Source organism: Calliphora vicina, chromosome 2, assembly GCF_958450345.1.
Source record: "Calliphora vicina chromosome 2, idCalVici1.1, whole genome shotgun sequence".
Taxonomy (NCBI): domain Eukaryota; kingdom Metazoa; phylum Arthropoda; class Insecta; order Diptera; family Calliphoridae; genus Calliphora; species Calliphora vicina.
Window position 1 is genome coordinate 3,358,231 of NC_088781.1, and position 20,897 is coordinate 3,379,127.

General features: G+C 28.6%; 2 protein-coding genes across 2 annotated transcripts in view; both read right to left on the reverse strand.

Annotated features, from left to right (window-relative positions):
• The window catches only part of nompC (no mechanoreceptor potential C), a 36,567-nt gene extending 20,372 nt beyond the window's left edge, over positions 1-16,195 (reverse strand). The window contains exons 1-2 of the mRNA XM_065499856.1: positions 15,282-16,195; positions 10,805-10,906 (exon numbers count right to left, since the gene is read on the reverse strand). Coding sequence (XP_065355928.1) covers positions 10,805-10,906; positions 15,282-15,671 — 492 coding nt within the window. The 5' untranslated portion in view covers positions 15,672-16,195. The remainder of the gene's footprint in view (positions 1-10,804; positions 10,907-15,281) is intronic.
• Positions 16,196-16,661: 466 nt separating this feature from the next.
• On the reverse strand, positions 16,662-18,765 carry LOC135951285 (medium-chain acyl-CoA ligase ACSF2, mitochondrial-like). The gene is made up of 4 exons (XM_065500903.1): positions 18,641-18,765; positions 17,289-18,560; positions 17,088-17,229; positions 16,662-17,031 (listed from the first exon to the last, which is right to left on the reverse strand). Exons 1-4 carry the CDS (start codon positions 18,697-18,699, stop codon positions 16,804-16,806), a joined length of 1,701 nt encoding a protein of 566 aa, XP_065356975.1. The 5' UTR covers positions 18,700-18,765; the 3' UTR covers positions 16,662-16,803.
• Between the last annotated feature and the right edge of the window lie 2,132 nt (positions 18,766-20,897).

Below are 20,897 nucleotides of genomic sequence, written 5' to 3' on the forward strand. Positions count from 1 at the left end.
GCTTTATGCTAGACCATTCGTCCAATACGACAGAAAATCGTCCATTTTGCTCCAAAATTTCTTGTATTTCAATTATCATTTTTTGTTTTACTGTATCAAAAAAGGACATAATTAAATGTTTTACTGATGTAACATTTTTTGGTAAATTAAAGCCTCTTTGTTGTAATGATTCTCGAATGAAACCGCTTTCAGTAATTGCATTGATTGTTATTCCATCTAAAGCAGCCATTCGAGCCACTATCTCTGCCATTGATTGAGTTGGTTGCAGAAATTTGGAAATGCTTTCATCTGGTTTAGCTTTTTGTGAAGATGTCGGGGTATCAGGTTGTATTTTGACTTTGTGGACTTTTTCCAAATGTCTTGTTAATCCACTTGTGCTTCCACCTTTATAACTTAGAATTTTTGGGCACAGAGAACATTGCGCAGAATTGTTTTTCTTTAAAAAATACTTCCAAGCTGGAGATTGAAGACGGTCCATATTATCAAAATTTATAAATTTTTAAGATAAAATAGAATAAAAGTTAAATTTTTACGCGGAAAAGTTTGTTAATACATTTGTAACAAGAGTTGAAAAAATTATTTGCTATGAAACAGCGTTGATTTTTTCGTACATAAACAATCAACAGAGTTGTAAAAAATAAGTAAAATCCTGAAAGTTGACATAAAATTCCCGAAAATTCCCGAAGAAAATTTCCCGACTTTTGTAATAAAAAATTTCCCGGGATTTCCCGGGAATTTTTTCCCGAATAGGAACCCTACATTAAAGTCTACATACAGTATGAAAAAGTCAACATTCATTTCTTCTACTAAGTTGTTTAGTTGTCTTGAGTCCATTACAATTGTACACTAGCAAAAATGTTATTAAACATTTTCGTTCTATTGCTCTTAAAGTGAACAGAACCAATTTTGATGGAAACATATTCATAATTTTGATTTCCATTCTTAATACTTTTAAATGATTCGGAAATTTAAATCTATTTATTGCTACCCGCTTTACCATTAGTAGTAAATCATTATAGATAGCGGAATCGATTTCCGCATGTCTATTGAAATCAATAATCCTCCGGAATTAGCTATCAGCTTATTTTAATTCAAATAAAATCTGGAACATTTCAGAAAGTGAGTCCTAAGTTTGGGAAACCTAATTTCGGAAATGTGGTCATCCTGATCCTGTACTATTCAGATTGCATGATTTGTATAGAAATTGCATGAAAAATCGACATATTTATGTGAAATTTGCCTTTCTCAACAAAGAATCGACTACGTATGATATTAGATGAGTGTTATGTTAAATTTCTCCAAACATTAAATGGATTTTAAAAAAAAATAATAAGATTATTTTATTGGATGTATGACTTGAAAATGCAGGATTTACAATAAATAGATGGCGTATCTTTTGAACGCGGTTTTTGTTTTTTAATAATTTGTATGTAGTTTTGAAAAGTACATATTTGTCGTATACATATGAATTCTCACTTAGTTATTGAACATTATCGAAAATGTCGAACTTTGTACCAACAGATCGTAATATGCGGGAAGATTTACTTCTTTAATTTGAAAAAAGTGCAGCTGAAACACACCAAAGCTTACGGTGAATGTGTTCCATCGGTTATATTTCATAATGACAACTCGGCCTGTTAAATACCTACACGCAGAAAAAAAATATAATTGGACATGGTTACTGTAACCATTTTTTTTAACTATATTTTAGTCACAGTAACTATTTACATGATTGTGGTAACCATAATATGGTTAATTTATGATTCACATGATTGTATCAACCATATATATGGTTACAGTAAACAAATATATGTTTGTGGCAATTATATTTATGATGAATAATTTTATCATAATATATTGTTCTCAGATTATGATAAGCCTTAAGCCGAGAGCAACATAATATGATAAGTCCTTCATCATATGAATAGTTGTCACAAACATACATTTGTTTACAGTAACCATATATATGGTTGATACAATCATGTAAATTAACCATATTATGGTTACCACAATCATGTAAATGGCTACTGTGACTATAATATAGTTAAAAAACTTGTAACAATATTGAAATGGTTACAGTAACCATGCCCAACTATATTTTTTCTCTGCGTGTATTAAAAAGTATTTAAAATGAAGTGTTTGGGAAATTTTACCTCACCGGCTTTAAAGTCCAGACCGTGGCCCATCCGACTATTATTGGTTTCGATCGATGCAGAATACTCTATCTGGGTTACGCTTCACTTTGGAACAGAGAATCTAATATTGGCTTGATTAGTTCATGGCCTCAAAAGATGAACAGTTCTTTTGGCTCGGAATCCATATGTTGCCAGAAAGCAAACAATGACCAATACTTTGAATAAATTTATATTGTACAAATGTTTCAAAATAAAAGCTACAAATTTGAAAAAAGGCCGCAATTTTAAGTCGTACACCAAATAATATTGAAAAAAAAAAACAATTTGAATTGAGGAATTCAAATTAATATTGTGAAAATACAAATTGAAGTTGAGAAATGCAATTTAATATTGTCTAAATAGAAATTGAAATTAAGAAATCCAAATAAATATTTACAAAATACAAATTGAAATTTATCATTGCAAATTAATATTGAGAAAAACCCAATTAAAGTTGAGAAATTGAAATGAATATTGAGGAAATACAAATTGAAACTATGAAATCCCATTTTATAAAATTGAGAAAAAAAAGTACAATTCAAAGAAGCTTTCACAGAGATGGATCAGGAGGGCCGGGATGATGTAGAGTATGAAAAAAATGCAATCAACGTATAACTGTTTTCCGTTTAGAATAGCTATAAATCGTTCCATCGAAAGTGACTATTGAACTAAGTACGAAATAGGACGTAACTCATTTCAATTAGGATTACTGGCTCGTCAATATTTAAGAGTTATTCTCAATATTATATGCCAGCACTACTTGGCGTTTGTATTTTAATACTTTTTTCTTTCTGTGTAGCTTTTCTACACAGGTATTTTCCAAAGGTCGTCTTTTTATTCTTATTAGAATGTTGTTGCTATTTTACCCCTACAATTCATCCAAAGGCATACTAGCATGGTGTCAGCATAGATGGGAAGTACTTATTAGCAACATCGATTTCTAAAAAAATTATTATTCCTATTATGTGCAAGTTCTGTAGTTACATTTAACTCCTCATATAATCCTTGTTGACAACCAACTGACATCTTTAGACTCAAAATAATATATCCATTAGGATATATATACCCTATAAACACATTTTGCCCATATCACCGCCAAAGTGTCCAAACATTTTTAATAGAGTATTGAATAATGTTGGGATATGATAAAAAATACACCACAAACTTCAACTCATTTTTGAGATGAACTTTTCTAACAACTTCGAACATATATTAGCACTCTTTATACAAATTTTTAATGGTCTATTCGATTATACTGGGACCATTTTCATATTCTGCGCAAAAATTTATCATAATTAAGAAAATATCCAAATTTAATTGTTCTCTTTTAAAATATTATCTAAAGAATATTTTTCTTGACATATACATACATGTTTGTAAAAGAGGTAATTATTTAGTGTATTAATTCAGAATTCCCATGTCGGAACAGTAGTAACACCGGAAACACTAAAACACTACAAATTCCAACTTGATTTAGTTTTTAAACTATAACACGATTTCGTTTGTATTTTCTTTGTTTGTTTGTATTTTTATGTTTTCTTTTTTGTGTTTCTTCATTTATTTATTTCAGCTTTGGCCTAGTTTTTGTTGGTATGAGAGAAAGAGGTTCTTGTTTGTTTGTTTGTGTATAATAAATGTTTATTATGCTTAATGAAAAAACTCAATATCCCAGCCTATAGCCTATAACATACTTATTGCTAACTATTAAACTGCAGTAATGTATTAAAGGAATATATTGCATAAATATTCATAAATTTGTTCTTCTTAAATATCTGGGGTTCAATAGCCGGTAACGATTGCAAAGTATGATCTCAAATAATTCCCAAAACATGGCATAGTTTTTAAATCATTTGAATATACTACATATGTACATATATTTGTAATTTTACAGTAGTTTTTGAAAGACCGTATTTATAAAATGCTTAATTTTCCGATTTGGGAAAACTGCTTAAACACATTGTTGTTTAGTCGCATTATAAGTAATTCAATACATCCGAAATACTTTCAACTGTTTGTTTTAAACCAAATATTTATTATATATTAGATACTTGAGTTAATTCAATTTAAAAAAAACGGATGTACAAATAAAATGCAAACAGAAAGGAGTTGGAGAATAAGAAAATAAAATTTCGTCATCGCTTAAATGTAATTGTCATCACTTCCTTTGCTTTAAGGATGTGGCCTTCTTTTATAACAAATGACACAAATGAAAAATGCGTGAAATGAAAAACCAACCAATGGTGGTCAGGTCAGCATGATGACATTTGATTTAATTTATATCATTACGCCTTCCAAAAAAAATTCCAACTAGAAAATATCATTAAAAATGTGTATGTAACAGCAAAAGTGCCTGTACATAATTATAACTCTACATACTTACATACGTATGTATGCACGTCAAGATGTTATTTATAAATTTTTGTTTTATAGGTATAAACCCTAAAACCCACACCTTAGTTAAATGATTTTATATAATAAGCTACAACCATACTTGCGAAATTAAATTTAAGTACTCGTACTACATAATGTACTCGTAATTGAAAAATTATGAAAAGTTCTTTACATGACTTTTTATAAATTCTACTCCATTTATTTAAATGTAAATGCCAAATGTAGGCAGACAAGTATGAGTAGCTGGAACCTTAACAAGAAATTGATTAATTATAGTTTCACTTGCAAAATGACTAAAAACAACACCTTTTTAATTTATACTTATTATTTATAACCGTAACCATACATACATTCTCTCTTTTCTAGTTTTCTTTTAAAATATTGTTTAAGTCAGCAGTTAAAAGGGTCATATGAATAATCAGTTTAAGCCCATCCAGGCATTTTAACCTATAATATACTCATACATGTATGTCGGTGTGTATGGCGTTGAAAGCTAAGAAGGATTATTTTTTTTAGTAATGAGTTGGTAGAGTTCCTGTCATTATGATACTTGTGATTAATATTTAGATTGCTATCTTAGAAATAGGTAGATGTTAGCATTTTATATTTTGTAAGAAAAAATTCTGTAATTTTTATTGTTATTTCTTTGGCGTAGTTTTATTCGTTTGTCCTTCGTATATTTTGGTCAATAAAGTTGTTTTATAATATTACTAATTTTACTTTAAGAACACAAAAAACTTTGTGTCGAAACAATGCTTCTGCTGATGCCGCCAGGCTTGCAGAAATTTTTCTTAAATAATCTTAAGAACCAAGAAGCTATTTAATAATTGATAGTACTGCTCAAGTTCCATCGCTACTTATACTGTGCACTAGTTACTAGGGTATTCAATCGATTAACCATTAATATAATTTAAAATTGACGATTTTTAATGTCGATTAACCCTCCGTTAGTCGCAATCATTTTCAGTCGAGACTAGTCGCAATGTATCAAATTGATATCAATAAAAGGAAGGCGCGTTTGAAAATAATCTCTTCACTTTTTATTTCGAAAACATAAAAACAATAATAAATTCAAAGTATTTAAAAGAATAATACAAATAAAATTGCAGCATAAATATATTTTTATCAAAAATTAGCTTAAAACTTAAAACAATAAAAAAAAATGTTGCCTTTATCAACTAGATCATTTGCGAGTAACGGAGGGTTAAGCGATTAACCGAATTTTTTTTTGCACTTTATATAGAAATATAGTTTTAAACACACACATTTTATTTCTTAACTCGTGAATATTCCCTTCTAGCAATCGTTTTTTGATGTATAGTACTAAAACTGAAACTAAGGAATTTTGAAATGACCTTTTTTCTAGAATGTTCTATGATGAACTTTGTCCTAATGAGTCGGATCACGACACGGTAATAGACGAAATTGAAGAGATTACTTAACGAAACTATTACAGTATTCAAAATCTAAAAAAGCCAAAAAGTGACTCCAATAGTATGATGAGGATTTTATATGCTTAAAAATAGATCTGAGAAATTTGATATTGTTTATCATGCCATCCTTTCGATTTTTTTCCAGATTTATCTTAAAAGGACCTCTTAAGCATTTTAACAAAAGTGTATACGAGTGCATTATTGACATTTTATCAATTATAATAATTATTTAAAAAAGGTTTTCGGCTCATTTCAGTATTAAAAATTCCCAGGAATGAACAGATTTTTTAAATATTTCCCGGGAACGGAAAAAGTTCGGGAAATTAGAAACCCTTCTAGTTATTCATTCATTAAAATACTCAATGTTTTATACCTAGATAAACATATCGCTGGCTTAACATGCAAAGGCTCTAAGTCCATATTTTAAAATTTTACAGGAGAGACAAAAAACATTCAAACTTTTTTTTGCGTAATTATTTTTGAATTCTGTAAACGCAATTTTTTTTGTATTTTTCTTTGTTTTCGATGTGCGTAAAAGCAAAATGATAGCATAAGTATTTGACGAGATAAAAGTTTTTTTGACTTAGAGCTTTTTCTATTGCTTAGTTTGTATTTTTTCTATGGACTTAGGTCTTTTTCTTAGAACTTGTCTTTCATTTCTTATTTACTAGTTTTTATATCTGGATTACTAAGTCATTAATATAGACAATATGGGTATCTAATAATATAAATTTCAAAGTCCATTGCAACGATTTATATAAGGCTATAGTAAGTTGGACCTACAATGGGTCAAAATTAGGAAAAATATATTTTAATCCGAATTTTTTTTTTCATCAAAAAAATTTTTTTTCATAAATTCTTTTTTTTAATTTTTAAAAATTTAAAAAAATTTTCAAAAATTTAAAAAAAAAATTTGGAAAAAAACTTTTTCAAGAACGATATATAAGATTCGTCACAGCCAAATATAGCTCTCCTACTTGTTTTTCACTAATAATTTTAAAAAAATTTAAAAAACTTGAAAAAAAAACAGTTTAGAAAAAAAATTTGGTAAAAAAAATTTTTTTTTAAATTTTGTATACCTAAAAATATTTAAAATTTGTATTAATTTTGAAGACATTTCGATAAAATGTTGTATATACAATTTTTTAGGTCCCAGGACGAAGCTTATTGGCTGAAATCGGTCCATTATTGGCTGAAATCGGTCCATTATTGGCTGAAATCGGTCCATTATTTCCCATAGATCCCATACAAATGTCCTCCCAAAACACTTTATACTATGGAAATCATGTCACCTAATTTCATGCCGATCGGTCTATAATTAGTCATAGCTCCCATATACATAGGGCCCGCTTCCAAAAATCACATTAACAAGCATAAATCTCTTAAAAATGTTGGTATACACATAAAATTCAACGCAAATAACTTTGATGGCAATCGGTCCATAATTAGTCATAGCTAACAAATAAGACTCTCTTCCGAAAATTACTTAACAACAACAAAATGCGAGATAACTCCAATTTTTTTCTTGGTAATCAATGTATTTTTACTTATTGTACATTACTGCATTAAAATCTCAATTTCTAAAAAAAGTGGACTTAGAGCCTTTGCATGTTAGATTGGAAACTCTACTTTCTATTAGTATGAAATACTGTGCGAAAACAGAAACAATACTCGTATATGTGATTATTTTGAGTTTTTTTTAGTTTCCGCTCTATGATTTTATGTTTATTCAAAATGTTGTCCATTATTTGATTTTTTTAATAGAATAAAAGTTCGAATAACGAGTAAAAAATATTATTCGAATAATTTAGTAAAATATATTTAAATAATTAATTATTTGTTTCTTAAAAATTAATAAAAAATACAAAATTAATAATTTATAGATGTGAATAATAATAAAATAGATTATTTTAATTTCGTTATTTTAAGTTTCGTTATTAAATAAATATAATAAAGTATTTTTAAATTCGTATAAGGCTTTGAGCAAATGTGGTGTTTCATTCACCATCATAATACAATTTCATCGTCTAATCAAAAATTAAGGAGTGAGTCAGAAAAAACGTATACACACTATTCCAGCCAAAACATATCCTTGTTCCAACAAATTATTATTTTTTTAATCTCGTTAGCTTTTAAAAAATGTCAGATATTATCTTTGCTAAATCAATCATTTACAATGAAAAAAATTATTAAAACTTTTTAAAAAAATCCTATGGACTTTCCAAAAAATATCTAAAGATCTAAAAGTTCATCGTCACACTATACATATACATTAAACAGCATATAGAAGACTTGAACATTGGAAGAAAGGCAAAAGAAGTCGATCAACTCTTTCGAAGAGCACCGAACACGTCTATCAGAAAAGCAGCTCGTAAAGTTAAATGCTCTGATTCTTTTATGCGCAGGGCCAAAGCTACACATGTTGTGTGATGGATGATGAAACATATATACTGGCAGACTTTTCATAACTTCCGATCAGAAAGATCAGAAAGTTCCAGATTGCAATGCGGTAAAGAACTTAAAACTAAAAGAACGAGCGTAAAAATTTTATATAAAAATACAGACTTTTCACAACTTCCGGGTCAAGATTTGTATGTGCCTGATGGACGAGGTAATGTTCAAGAACAATACGGGTCAACAAAAAAAAAAAAACTAAAATCCCCAAAAAGTTTCTTGTTTCACAAGTCATTTGCAGTTATGGCTAAAGAAGACAATCATTGTATTGTCGCGTATTGTTCAAGAACAATACGGGTAAAAAAAAAACAAAATAAAATCCCCAAAAAGTTTTTTGTTTTACAAGTCATTTGCAGTTGTGGCTAAAGAAGACAATCATTTGTGACATCAGACACGATAAATGCCGAAATATATATTACAGAGAGCATACAAAAACGGATTATACCTTCCTTAAAACAGCACAGAGTGCCTTCATATTTCTGGCCCGATTTGGCATCACGCTACTATGGAAAAAAGGCATTTGAGTGGTATTCAAACAATAATGTAAATTTTGTACCAGAGGATTAACCTACTGCCCAGAACTTCGGTCAGTGGAAAGGTATTGGGCACTTGTAAAATATAAATAAAGAACACAGGAAAGGTGTTCCAGGACTGAATTTTTATGTTGAGCGGTGTAAGTTTTATTTAACTTAATACAAGTATAAGTTATTTCTGGCTCGCTCTTTGTATAAGATTTTCGAAAATTGTATATAAATTTTATATGGATTTACTGTTCCATATTACACTAAAAACGCAACTCTGAAAGTATTTAATAGTTACTTTTAGACCACTTAGAAGTGATCTTACTTTCTCTATGGAAAATCCTTTTTATAATGTGAATAGGAAGGAACGATTGAATAAACAAAAGAGGGTAACAAACCTCTTTTGTTTATTTCTAAAAAGAAAGCGGCTTTTTATTATTTTTAACTTATATTTAATGGACATTAAAACTTCTGCAAAAATGCAAGTTTTTTTAAACTGACCATAAGAATTAAAAATTACTTAAAGTAACCACAATTTTCAAGAAATCTCAATTTGATTTTGTATTATTTGTTTTTCATTCTAACTAAGAAATTGTTTAATTACATTAATATTTGTTTAAAAGTAGATAAATGAGTATTTATGTTCTTCAGTCGATTTCTAACAGTTGTAATCAATTTTTTTTATTTTGTAAAGTATCCATTTTGGGGATAAAAATCATTTCATCTTTTCACCCCAATAACGCCATATTTCTGTCCAGCCAATGATTCATATATTGTCCATACATTAATTTAAGTATTGTGACTATCAGTGACTTATTGCTTTCAAGAATAGAAATATAACAATTTCTAAGTGATTCTGGTCAAACTATCAACCTAGAACTTCCCACATCCTATAAATACATATTGACATACTAAAATATGCCACTAAAAATAGTCGCAATCATGCTGTTTTCTATTTCGCTAGGGGAGAAAGAAATATTCAAATCATTTTATGTTTGTTTGTATTTGTATTTTTATTTTTATTTTTGTTATTGTGCTGACCAACTCTTGTGTGTGAAAAAGCCCTTGGTCAACGTAAATTTGTTGTGTATTTAATTGTATACGAAATTATTTAGGTCAAGGATTTTTTAACGTTCTTACGAAACACAATAAAACATTCTTTGCAACAATAATAACAGACATAAAAAAGGAGTAAATAACACAGGACTAAAAACCAAAAATAAGGAGATTTGAAATTGATTCATCAATTATAGTTAGATTAATCCCATATTAATAATATATTAAATTGCTGTATTTTGCAATCAAAACAATCAAAAAATAATCTTGTTATTTTGATTCTAAATAGGTACAATCAAAAGTTCATTAAACGCATTTTTATGGAAACCTGCCTACTTACAAACAAAATAATTTGTTCGTAAATCCCAGGTGTTTTTACCATGTGACTACTCGGTGTTTTTTTAGTTTTTTTAATTCTGTTTTTGCCAAATATGTAAATGCCTCAGAGAGCTAAAAAAAAGTTTACGCACTTTCTTGTTGGAAGCTTCGGTTTCAGTTTTACTTTTTCATGTTTTGATTTCGAACGAATACAAAAAAACAAATAAGTATAGAATTTGTTGCGTGTTCCAAGTATTTTATTTGTGCCAGACCGACTTCCTTTTGACCAACTTTGATTTTATTTTTACTATTTTCCTTCAATTTTTTTTTTGTTTTTGTTGAAAAACTGTTTTCTTATGGTTTGTTATTGATTTTTATTATTTTTTGTTGTAAGTCTTAAAGTTTTTACTAAAACAAATATTAAAGTCAGAGATTTTCCTACTATTTTTTTACTTACGTTATTTCTAGCACCAACATCAGCTCCCAATTCAATCATACGATCCATGATTGAAGTTTTATTGTCTTTGGTGGCAAACATCAGAGGCGTCATACCAGTATTCTGAAATTAAGTGCAAAAAAATCATAAATATTGCAAATCGTATACATGAGGTTTAATGTATTTTAGCAATTTAGATAGTTTGTGTTATTTAATACACAATATTTAATATACAAGCATTTAGAAAAAGAGAGAACAAAACTTGATCTCTTATCCCAGATACATACTATTTATAACATTCCAGCAAAGTTAAATGAAGTTTAACTAACATTTTATTATACAGACTTAAGATTTTTATACAGATAAATATATCGTTTATGATCTGTGTCATACAATTTCGAAGGATCTCAAAAAAAATTTTAATTCAATTTAACCACGAAAGGCATTTTAAAGTTGATCAGCCTTTAACTATATAAAAGACGAAAATTCGATTTTAAAGGCATAAAGTCTACAATTATTTTGAATTTCGTTGTTTTATTGTTTTAAAATAAACTTTTTGTTTTGAAATTTTTCTTTAATTTGTTTAATTTTTTTTATTCTTTACATTCATTGACAAATATTTTCAGTTATTTAAATGCATATGTATGTACATTAGGCATATAAATAATTTTGGCGAAATTTTTGGCATACCACCACATGATAGCCAATGTTGTATAAGTAATGAAAATCATTTTTTTTAGATCATTTGGAATCAAAAACATCACGCACCAACACCAATTTCTAAAATAAACCAAACTTCTATTTCTCTGAAAAATTATATAAATTATTTCATATTTTTTTTTGCAAGTGTGATGGATGCTTCCCTTATTTAAAAATTATACTTTAAAGTATGTCCGCAGTTACTATTAAAATAAAATATATTGTGTTTCAAAATAATTGAAAATATTTCATGAAAAACTTTATTGCGTTTGGTGCGTGAACTTTTTTAACAACCGCGAAAAAATAATACCGCTCTATTCGACTATGCTATGCCAATTTGCATATTTGCAAAAATTTTCAATAGTTATAACCCTAATATACATATATAGGTAAAAGTTTTGAAAACTTTTTTTTAAATTTCAAAAAGTACATAAAATTTAAAATCCAAAAGCTTATTTTAAAATAATAATACAGAATTATAAATTCTGATTTAAATATTTTTATGGTACGAAATTTAAAATCATAGGCGCCTTTATATTTCGAATTATATTTATTATTCGAAATTAGTGAACCAGAAATAATATTAAAAGAAGAAATTTGTATTAATATTTGATTATAAATAATAACAATTATATTAATTACACTGTATTACATTTTAAAATGTCTAAAAAATTCTCAAAATATTTTGATATTCTGAAAAGGTTTTCTTTAGGTTATTTAGGTTTTAAAGCTTGTAATTTACAATGATTTGGAGAATTTGTTTTATAAAAAAAATAAGATATCTTTCTTACAAATTTGATAAGAATATTTCTTTAAATACATAACTAGGATTCTTAAAATTTTTAAGATTAAAAAATATAAACAAAAAAAGCATTAGTTGATCTTGTTGACCAATACAAAACAGCAAAAATAACTGTTAGCGTTAAATTTATCCAAATTAAAAACATATACAAATTTCTGCATTTATATTTCAATGCATGCAAATCGCTATTATTTTTAAAAAAAATTATGTATATTTTTTTAGTAACCTGACAACGCATTAGCTTTGTTTTTAGTTCGAACAAAAATCAATTGAAAATGTCTGTATAATTTATATTTCAGGCAAAAATGTCTATTTTTCCCCCAGCAGACACACAATTTAGACTTTGTGTCTCGTCTCCATTATCAACAACAGCAGTAAAAGCAGACAATATTGTTATTTACTTGACAAAATAACGACACAGTTTGTAAAATACATTGTTACCAAAACAAATCAAATGCAAAAGTATCAAAAAAAAAAGTGCCCAAAAAAATAAAAGAAACATATTGTAGTGAGGAAAATTCTAAACGACCCACAAAAGCAACACGATACTTTGCTTAAATATTTCTGTTTTTACAGAATGAAAAAATGCTTGTGGTATTTCCATTTAGAATTGATTGAAATTTCCTTAAGGTTTTTATTATTACGAGGACGAAAGGGGAAATTTTGATTTCACATTAAATTTTATGGATGTTTTGTACAAGTATTTAACTATAGATATTTATATATAAATTTATATTTAAATACATATTTTTATTTTGGTGGTTCGGTCTTAAGTATCAAATGACAATAACAACAATATCAAGACAGAAAAAAAGGGTTTTTCTTGAACTGAATTATAACTAGACTATTTTGTATTCATATTCATACTTATATATTCTTTTATTTTTTGGATCACTTCTGTTGTTGGTGCTACAATGTCTTCTTGTCATGAAATTAAGTGAATTGTATTTATATTTAAGTATGTCGCTGCCTGAAAAAATAATACAATGCATTTCTTTTTTTATATAAAGTACACACAGTGACCCAGCGACAACTTAGCTTACTAAAGAATCTAACGCGCAATGAAAATAAATCAAAAGGACTGTGTAAACAATCGCTGATTTAGATAAGTGATCTGTGTATAAGTATGGCTTTCAAGGGGTTTTATGCGAAGATTTTTAATAGCCAGTGAGGCAACAAAATAATTCATGAAGGATGGTAGTTCAATTGGAATTAAAATATTAGCTAGAATACTTTTTAAGAACTTTACTATATTTTAGAAACTAGACCAAACAAAAACTGTTCTCAAGTTCTTAACAATTTTCTTGGTTTATTTGAACACAATTTTCTTTTTAATTATTGTTTCCTTATTCTACACAATTCAAACAGTGCATCAACAAAAAAATGCATTGGACAATATTTTTGAACAATAGCAATATATAGGTTCCATTTTGCCTTAACTTCCAATTGGCTTCCAATATAGCTTAACTTCCAATTGTAGAATTCTATTTCCCATTCTGGCTCATAAAAACTCTATTTACATGTTACTTAAATTAATAAACATAACACTTGTCACTCTGTGTACCTCTCACTCTCCATAACTAAACGGTTACTGTCCAAAATGTTCGTCTTTTATAGTCGTGTTCCTGTTCAGTTCTGTCTCCATTCGTCTTAAACCCAACCCATTAACTAATCTATTGTATCTGTCATGTCAACCTAGCCTATCATCCTGTGCCTTTCCCCTGTCAAACACTGTATTATCTCCCATTCCTACATTCATAAAACCGGTTTTCAGATTATTCAAAAAATAAATTTGAAAATAAAATCTGTACTTCTAGAACTATTATAGTCGGAACTATTATAAATTATTTGATAAAATCCTATATATATTACATTATTGTGATTAAGCCATTCTAATAGTGTTCTCTAGGTTATTAAGAACTTAGTTATTAAGGTTAGTTATTAAAAACTGATTACACATAGATTTTAGACTAGTTCTTTAGATCGCAAACTTGTTTCGAAACAACATCATATAATCAAAATCGAATGTAACAAACGCCAATGGATTCAAGAATAGGTAGTTATTTTTTTAATTTATTGGTAATACAGCGCAAGACAAAAAGTTCCTTCACAACAAAAACATTCATAGAAGAACCAGTTCTGGAACCGTACTAAGAGGAGTTTGTTATTTAGCGATTTCGTATAATTAGTAAGGAATTTGACAATTTTAAGCAAAAAATAATTGAATCTAAAGCTAAATAATACAACATTATAATCAATAATTCCTTTTAAAGAACTAAAAGTCTAAACTCTAAAAAAATTAAAAGTTTTTACCATAAAAAAGCACACATAGACCGGAAACTCTCCTGTCAAAGACCTAACTAAGTTATTATTACGGACGGGTTCATAATTAGTCATAGCTCCCATATAAGGTCCACTTCCGAAAATCACTTTAACATGCACGAATATTTTTGATGTTTTAATATCGAGATAAAATTTAATTCAAATACGTTCTATATGTATAAATTCCGTCACAAATGAGAAGTTAGCAGTCTGTTAGTTTTACTATTTTCCAATATTTTGTTTACTTATTGTATTGAAAATGTCCTATTCTAATAAAAATGGTAAAAACTAGAAAGCAAATAATTGGGAGTTACAAAAATTAAAAAAAAAGTAAAAACATTAAACTACAATTTTGCACATCCTAACATACTAAAATAAGAAATGGTATTTAATTAAACAGTTTTTAAAATGTTCAATTAAATTCCACGTTCTGTGAAAAATTTAAAGTGGATATATCCCGAAAACTGACCGTATGATTTTAAAGTTTTGGGCATATATAATGATGTTTTGCACGAGGAGTATTTTTTGGCTATCGAGTAGTGTTAGTTTTCCCTTAAACTCATGATATATTAAAATATATCCCACTTTTACACTATTTTCCAATGCAATCGGTTACACTGTATAGAACAAACTTTTTATTTGTTTGTATATATATATATTTAGATATGTACGTACCACATCATGAATACCAGCTAATGGTATTGTATTGCCATCTTCTCCTTGATTGGCAACATATTTTTCTAATTTTTTCAACTCTTGCTCCACTGGCGTCCACTCTCCTTTTATGGATAAGGCTAAAATTTTATTAGCCGACTCACGTATGGAAGCGCCTGCACTCGGTGGTTTAGGTGTAGGAGCTCCATCGACTTCTTTACGATCTCCATTACTGGAACTATCATCTTTGGGATCAGATTCAGCTTTACTGGCAGGTGTGTTGCGGTCACTGGCCGCTACCGATTCATCGGGAGTATTGCTGGTGGCGCCACTCGTTACGGAGGAGGGTGTATTGCGGCCTACCCCCTTGGCGGCAGCACCGCGTCCTCCTCTTTTACCGGGTTGAGACATTATGAAATTTTAGACATTTTTTTTTATTATTTTGTTACTTTTTATTAGTGTATATTAGTTTATTCTTCTGGTTTATTACACAACGTGTTTAAATATAATTTTCTGTTTGGTATATTTGGCCATATTGACGTTTCCATTTGAACTGGTTAAAGGTATTAAACTTTTCTTATTTTTTTATAATTTATGCAATTTTTAAAGGCTTTTTATTTTCCATTTTTTTTGTTTGCATTAAACTTTTTTCTTTGACTTCCAATCTATCTATAAAGGTAAACCACTTTTTTCTTGTTGCCAAAAAAATTTACATATTTATTGGTAACACATCCTACACAAACACACATACGTATATGTATGTATGTATACATGAACACTATCACAGACACTTTTTAGCCAACATTCACAAAAACACAAATTTCTTACACAAATACACACGCCTAAATACATGCAATATTTATTCGTTTATATGGTTGTTATATATTTTTTTTGCTTTCTAACCGCACCGTTTCCGTTTCCTTTGTTACTATTATTTTTTTGTTGTTGTTTTATTTTGCTTTCTTTATACTAAGTAATGTAACAATTAAATTGTAGTTGTACTAACTAATAAACGCTTTTGCTTTTTCAAAATTCAACCGTCAGCTTCGAAAGTCTAAAGTATTCTGATTTTAATTTTGCCATATTTCAACAGTTAGACCTTGTTTTAAGTTGTTAGCTAAAGAAATCCAACGAAACTTAAGCCTGTCTAGCTCTCTTCCTTAGCAACACAACGAAAGACTTGCGCAGCCCCATGGATAGAGCGAAATATAATTTTGGCGCGTTTTTTAGCGGAAAAATATTGTTTACAAACACATGTTGATCTTAAAATACTTGATATATGTAACTCTCATTAAATGAAGAAAGATTAAAATTAATTGAGGCAGTTTATTTTCAAACATAAAAATACATTTATATATAATATCTTTCATATCTTTTTTAATTAAACTTAAATGGTAAAAGTTTTATTTACATTTATTTATTTGCTTTATTATTTTATTGTTCAGCAAACAATGATAAACAATAAATTTCACTTAAGAATTTTCGTTAAATTCTCTCAGTTGTTTTCTCTTAGCCAAAAATTTGGTTCATAATGGCTCCCTATTCATTTTTCGTTTTCAAATAATTCTTGCAATTTGAATTTTTGTATTTTTCCTGAAGTGGTTTTTGGAAAATCATCCACTATTCTCACATATTTGGGTACTTTAAAATAGGCCAATTTGCCTTTAGAGAATTTATTAATATCTTCTACAGTCAAGGGCTCAACACCTTGTTTTAGACGCATATAGACACAGATTTCCTCGCCCAATCGATGATCTGGTACCCCAATCACCTGTTGAAAAAATTAATTTTAAAGTAGGTTTTAAGCTTAATTTAAAATATATTTACATGAGATTCTAAAACGCTTTCGTGTTGATTTAAAAAGTCCTCAATTTCTTTGGGAAATACATTTTCGCCTCCTCTTATAATTACATCCTTTTTGCGTCCTTGATAGCGAGCAACACCGTTAGATTCTAATAAAAATTGATCCCTTTAAAGAAAACGTTAATGATCTGTTTTTTATTAAACTATGATAAAAACTATAATTACCCAGTCTTTAGCCAACCGTTCACATCCTTAGTTTTGCGAGTATTTTCTTCATCTTCAAAGTATCCCAACATATTAAACCAGCCCCTTATACAAAGCTCTCCAACTTCTCCAAATTTCAAAGTATTTCCCTTCTCGTCTATAATTTTTGCCTCACCATGGGCTAATATCTTACCCACAGAATGTAAAGAACTTTCAAGTGTTTCCGAGCCATCTTGAGCAAAAACAGCCGCTGTACCTTCAGACAAGCCATAACCAATCACCATATCGCGTAGTTGGAATACTTTTTTGGATTGTATGGCTACTTCTGGACTGCAGGCCGAACCACCTACAAAGGCTGCCTCCAAACTTTCAACCGGTTTTTGTAGTCTGGATTGATTATCTAACATATCGACGAACATGGTGGGTGTTCCCACTACCACATTGCATTTATCACGTTCTATGGATTCCAAGGCAGAGACAGCATTAAAAGTTGGACTGGGCAGACATACAGTACTGCCATAGTGTAGGCAAGCAGCCAATATGCTTAAACCAAAGGCATGAAACATTGGCACCGTAAGACACAACGATTTCCCTCCCGGATGCAATCTTAAAGCTCTGCCCATATAAACAGCCTGGTTAACCATATTGTAATGAGTGAGTAAAGCTGCTTTAGGTTGACCCGTTGTGCCCGAAGTAAATTGTATTATAGATGGCGTTTCAGGTAGTATGTCATGCATTTTTAACATCAAAGCGTCTGTGTTTTGTAGGTCAGACTTCTTGTCTAGTATATCGTCATAATTGAGGAAATTTTCCACATTCTTATCACTTTTTATGATAATTGAAAGTGGACTTTGTTTTGTGCTCTCTGTTGTGTACAATTGTTTTAGTTTATTTTGAAAATCCAATTTACCGCACGAATCCATTGTTATTAAACTCTTGACCTTAGCCTTTTTCAAAGCATATTCTAGTTCGGGAACCTGTAAAGCCGGATTAATACACACCAATGGAAACCCACCTATGGCAGAAGCCAGAAATGTTATATACCATTGTATGGTATTGGGAGCCCATATAGCCAAATGATCTCCTTGTTTAAGACCCATTTCCTGAAGTTTTACCGCCAAATTAGTGGCCTCTTTATAGGATTCCTCAAAGCTTAATTGCTTTTTTTCGTAACTAGATTTTATAGCTATTTGTGGTCCATATTTTTCAACAGCTCTTTCTATCTGCTTACCCAGGTTCTTATAGAGCAAAGGTTCATTTCCAGGCTGATGTGTATAAGCAAATTTACTACAGCTAAAATCCAATTTATTATAAAAATTAATTAGACATTATGTATTATTGTTTCTACAACTTAAACCAATACAGGTACTTACCATCTGTAATTATTAAAATTTAATATCACTTTGTGTTGAAGTACATTTTTCAATAACATTTTATATTGTTTATATTTTGAACGTTTTGATATATGAACATGAACCTTCGCAGACTTTTAGTTAAATGACAAGAATATTTGTGTCTGGTTTTCTGTAAACGATTGTGTTTACCTAGCCATACTTCTAAGTAGAATAAGAGCATTAGATTAGTCTCTTTGAACAACATAAGAGCGTCGTTATTATCTTGTTTATATTTTTAAACTTTTACTACACAAATATAACATAAGTGTAATAAATTAAAACAAATAATCTAATGATAGTACCCTATGTGCGGTCGAACAATTTTAAATAGAAAAAATCGATATATTTAAAATTTAAAAACAGCTGTAAAAAAATGTAATTGGTTCAAAATATTTATAAATATATCTTAATTTTTTTAAAATTCGGATTATAAACGGATTGCCATTTATGCACTTATTCTCTCTAATATAAGAATATTATAATTTATGTATTTACTCTCTTACTATTTCTCTTTTCGATCATTTTTCGTTTAAGAAATGTAATGCTTATATTTTCTATATGAATATAAATACCTTTTCAATTTCGGTAACCATATGGAAATGGCTTTTTCTTCTGCATCATAGAATCTGATAGTACATCACAAATGCCTTATTTTTCAACCGTTATGGAAAATATAAAATGCTTTTAATAATTATAGCAAGATAGTAAAAATATCAACAAAAAAATAGATTTCCCTATTTATTTTAATTAATATCAGAAATATATTTTTCATTTCAATTCTCAGTATCATAGAGTGTTATTTCTATTTGTTTTTACTACCAACATACACATAAAAGACAGACTCTTTTAGTTTGATATTATATGAAATGATTATCGCCTACTAGTTAAAAGCAGTTCATTGAAAATTTTTGCCAGATCATTTTTGGGTTACTTTAATTATCTGTATTAAAATAAAAATAAATAATTCACTGATTTGATAGCAAATTACTGAATTTAATATAAATTATTATCGGTCAAGGCACTCGTATCATTGGCTCTTCTTATCTTTGCACAAGCAAGATGTACGATTACTTTGTACGACTTATTTAAGTCGAATTTAATATACCCTAGTATTTCATAGACATTTTTACAATAATTAAGGTATTCATCGATTAACCGTTAATCGGTTAACCGATTAATTTTGGTCGGTTAACTGTTCGAATAATTCAAAATTGACGATTTTCAAATAACAAATAAACCGAATAATTTGTGTCGATTAACCGAAATTTCTTTTTTTTGCGCATTAACATATTTTTTTGTAATTCAAATACAAATGTCAAGGTAAAATTACATATTTTTCGAACATCCAAGAAACATATAACAACTGACATATTTAATTTACATGAATTTGTTGAAGTAATACATCATAATAGACCAAAGTGGATTTATTACTGAAACGAGTATTTTATCAAAACTTTTTTTTGGACTGTTATTATAAATTTTAGACTTTAAGGTATATTTTCGCAAGTTTCATTAAAATCGGCCCAAAACTATATAATATTTCGCTATCTTTCATTTCATAAAACTTTCAGAGTATATTTAGAATTATCTAACATATAATATTCTGTATAGGTTAAACATAAAATTCATAACATAACAGAATGAGTATCAAAATATGGCCAACAAATTAGTTTTTCCCGAAAATCGCAAAATTTAAATCACACGTACTGAAAAACTGTAAGAGGTATTGACATAATTTTTCATATTTTTATTCCGTATTATAATCTCAATAAATCCCAATGTGATGATCAAAATGTTTAAAAAATTTAAAATGGAGATTTGTAACTGCCATTTAAAAAAATATGTTTTGTTGGCCATGCCCGGGTATAGGTTAACGGTATCCCACAAGGACAAAAACTGATACACATGTAAATATGGATATATTTTATGTAAAATTACCTTTGATTTTAATATTTCTCGAAATATGTTCATTTTTTATCCAAAATTTCTTGTTCAAGTGGCCTGAGACACAGTAATGGTCTGGGGAATTTTTAATAACTTTAATATTTTTTAACCAATTTTTGTCAATTATAATCTTTTGCATTCAATTGCAAAAGTAATTATTCATTATCCAAATTTTTACAAAAATTTAAAATTTTTTATTTTTTTTCCTAATTTTAGCGATAAGGTGATATAGGGTTAATCTGTTATTTTCATAAAAATAAATACATCTACATATTTCTGTAAAATAAAGTGG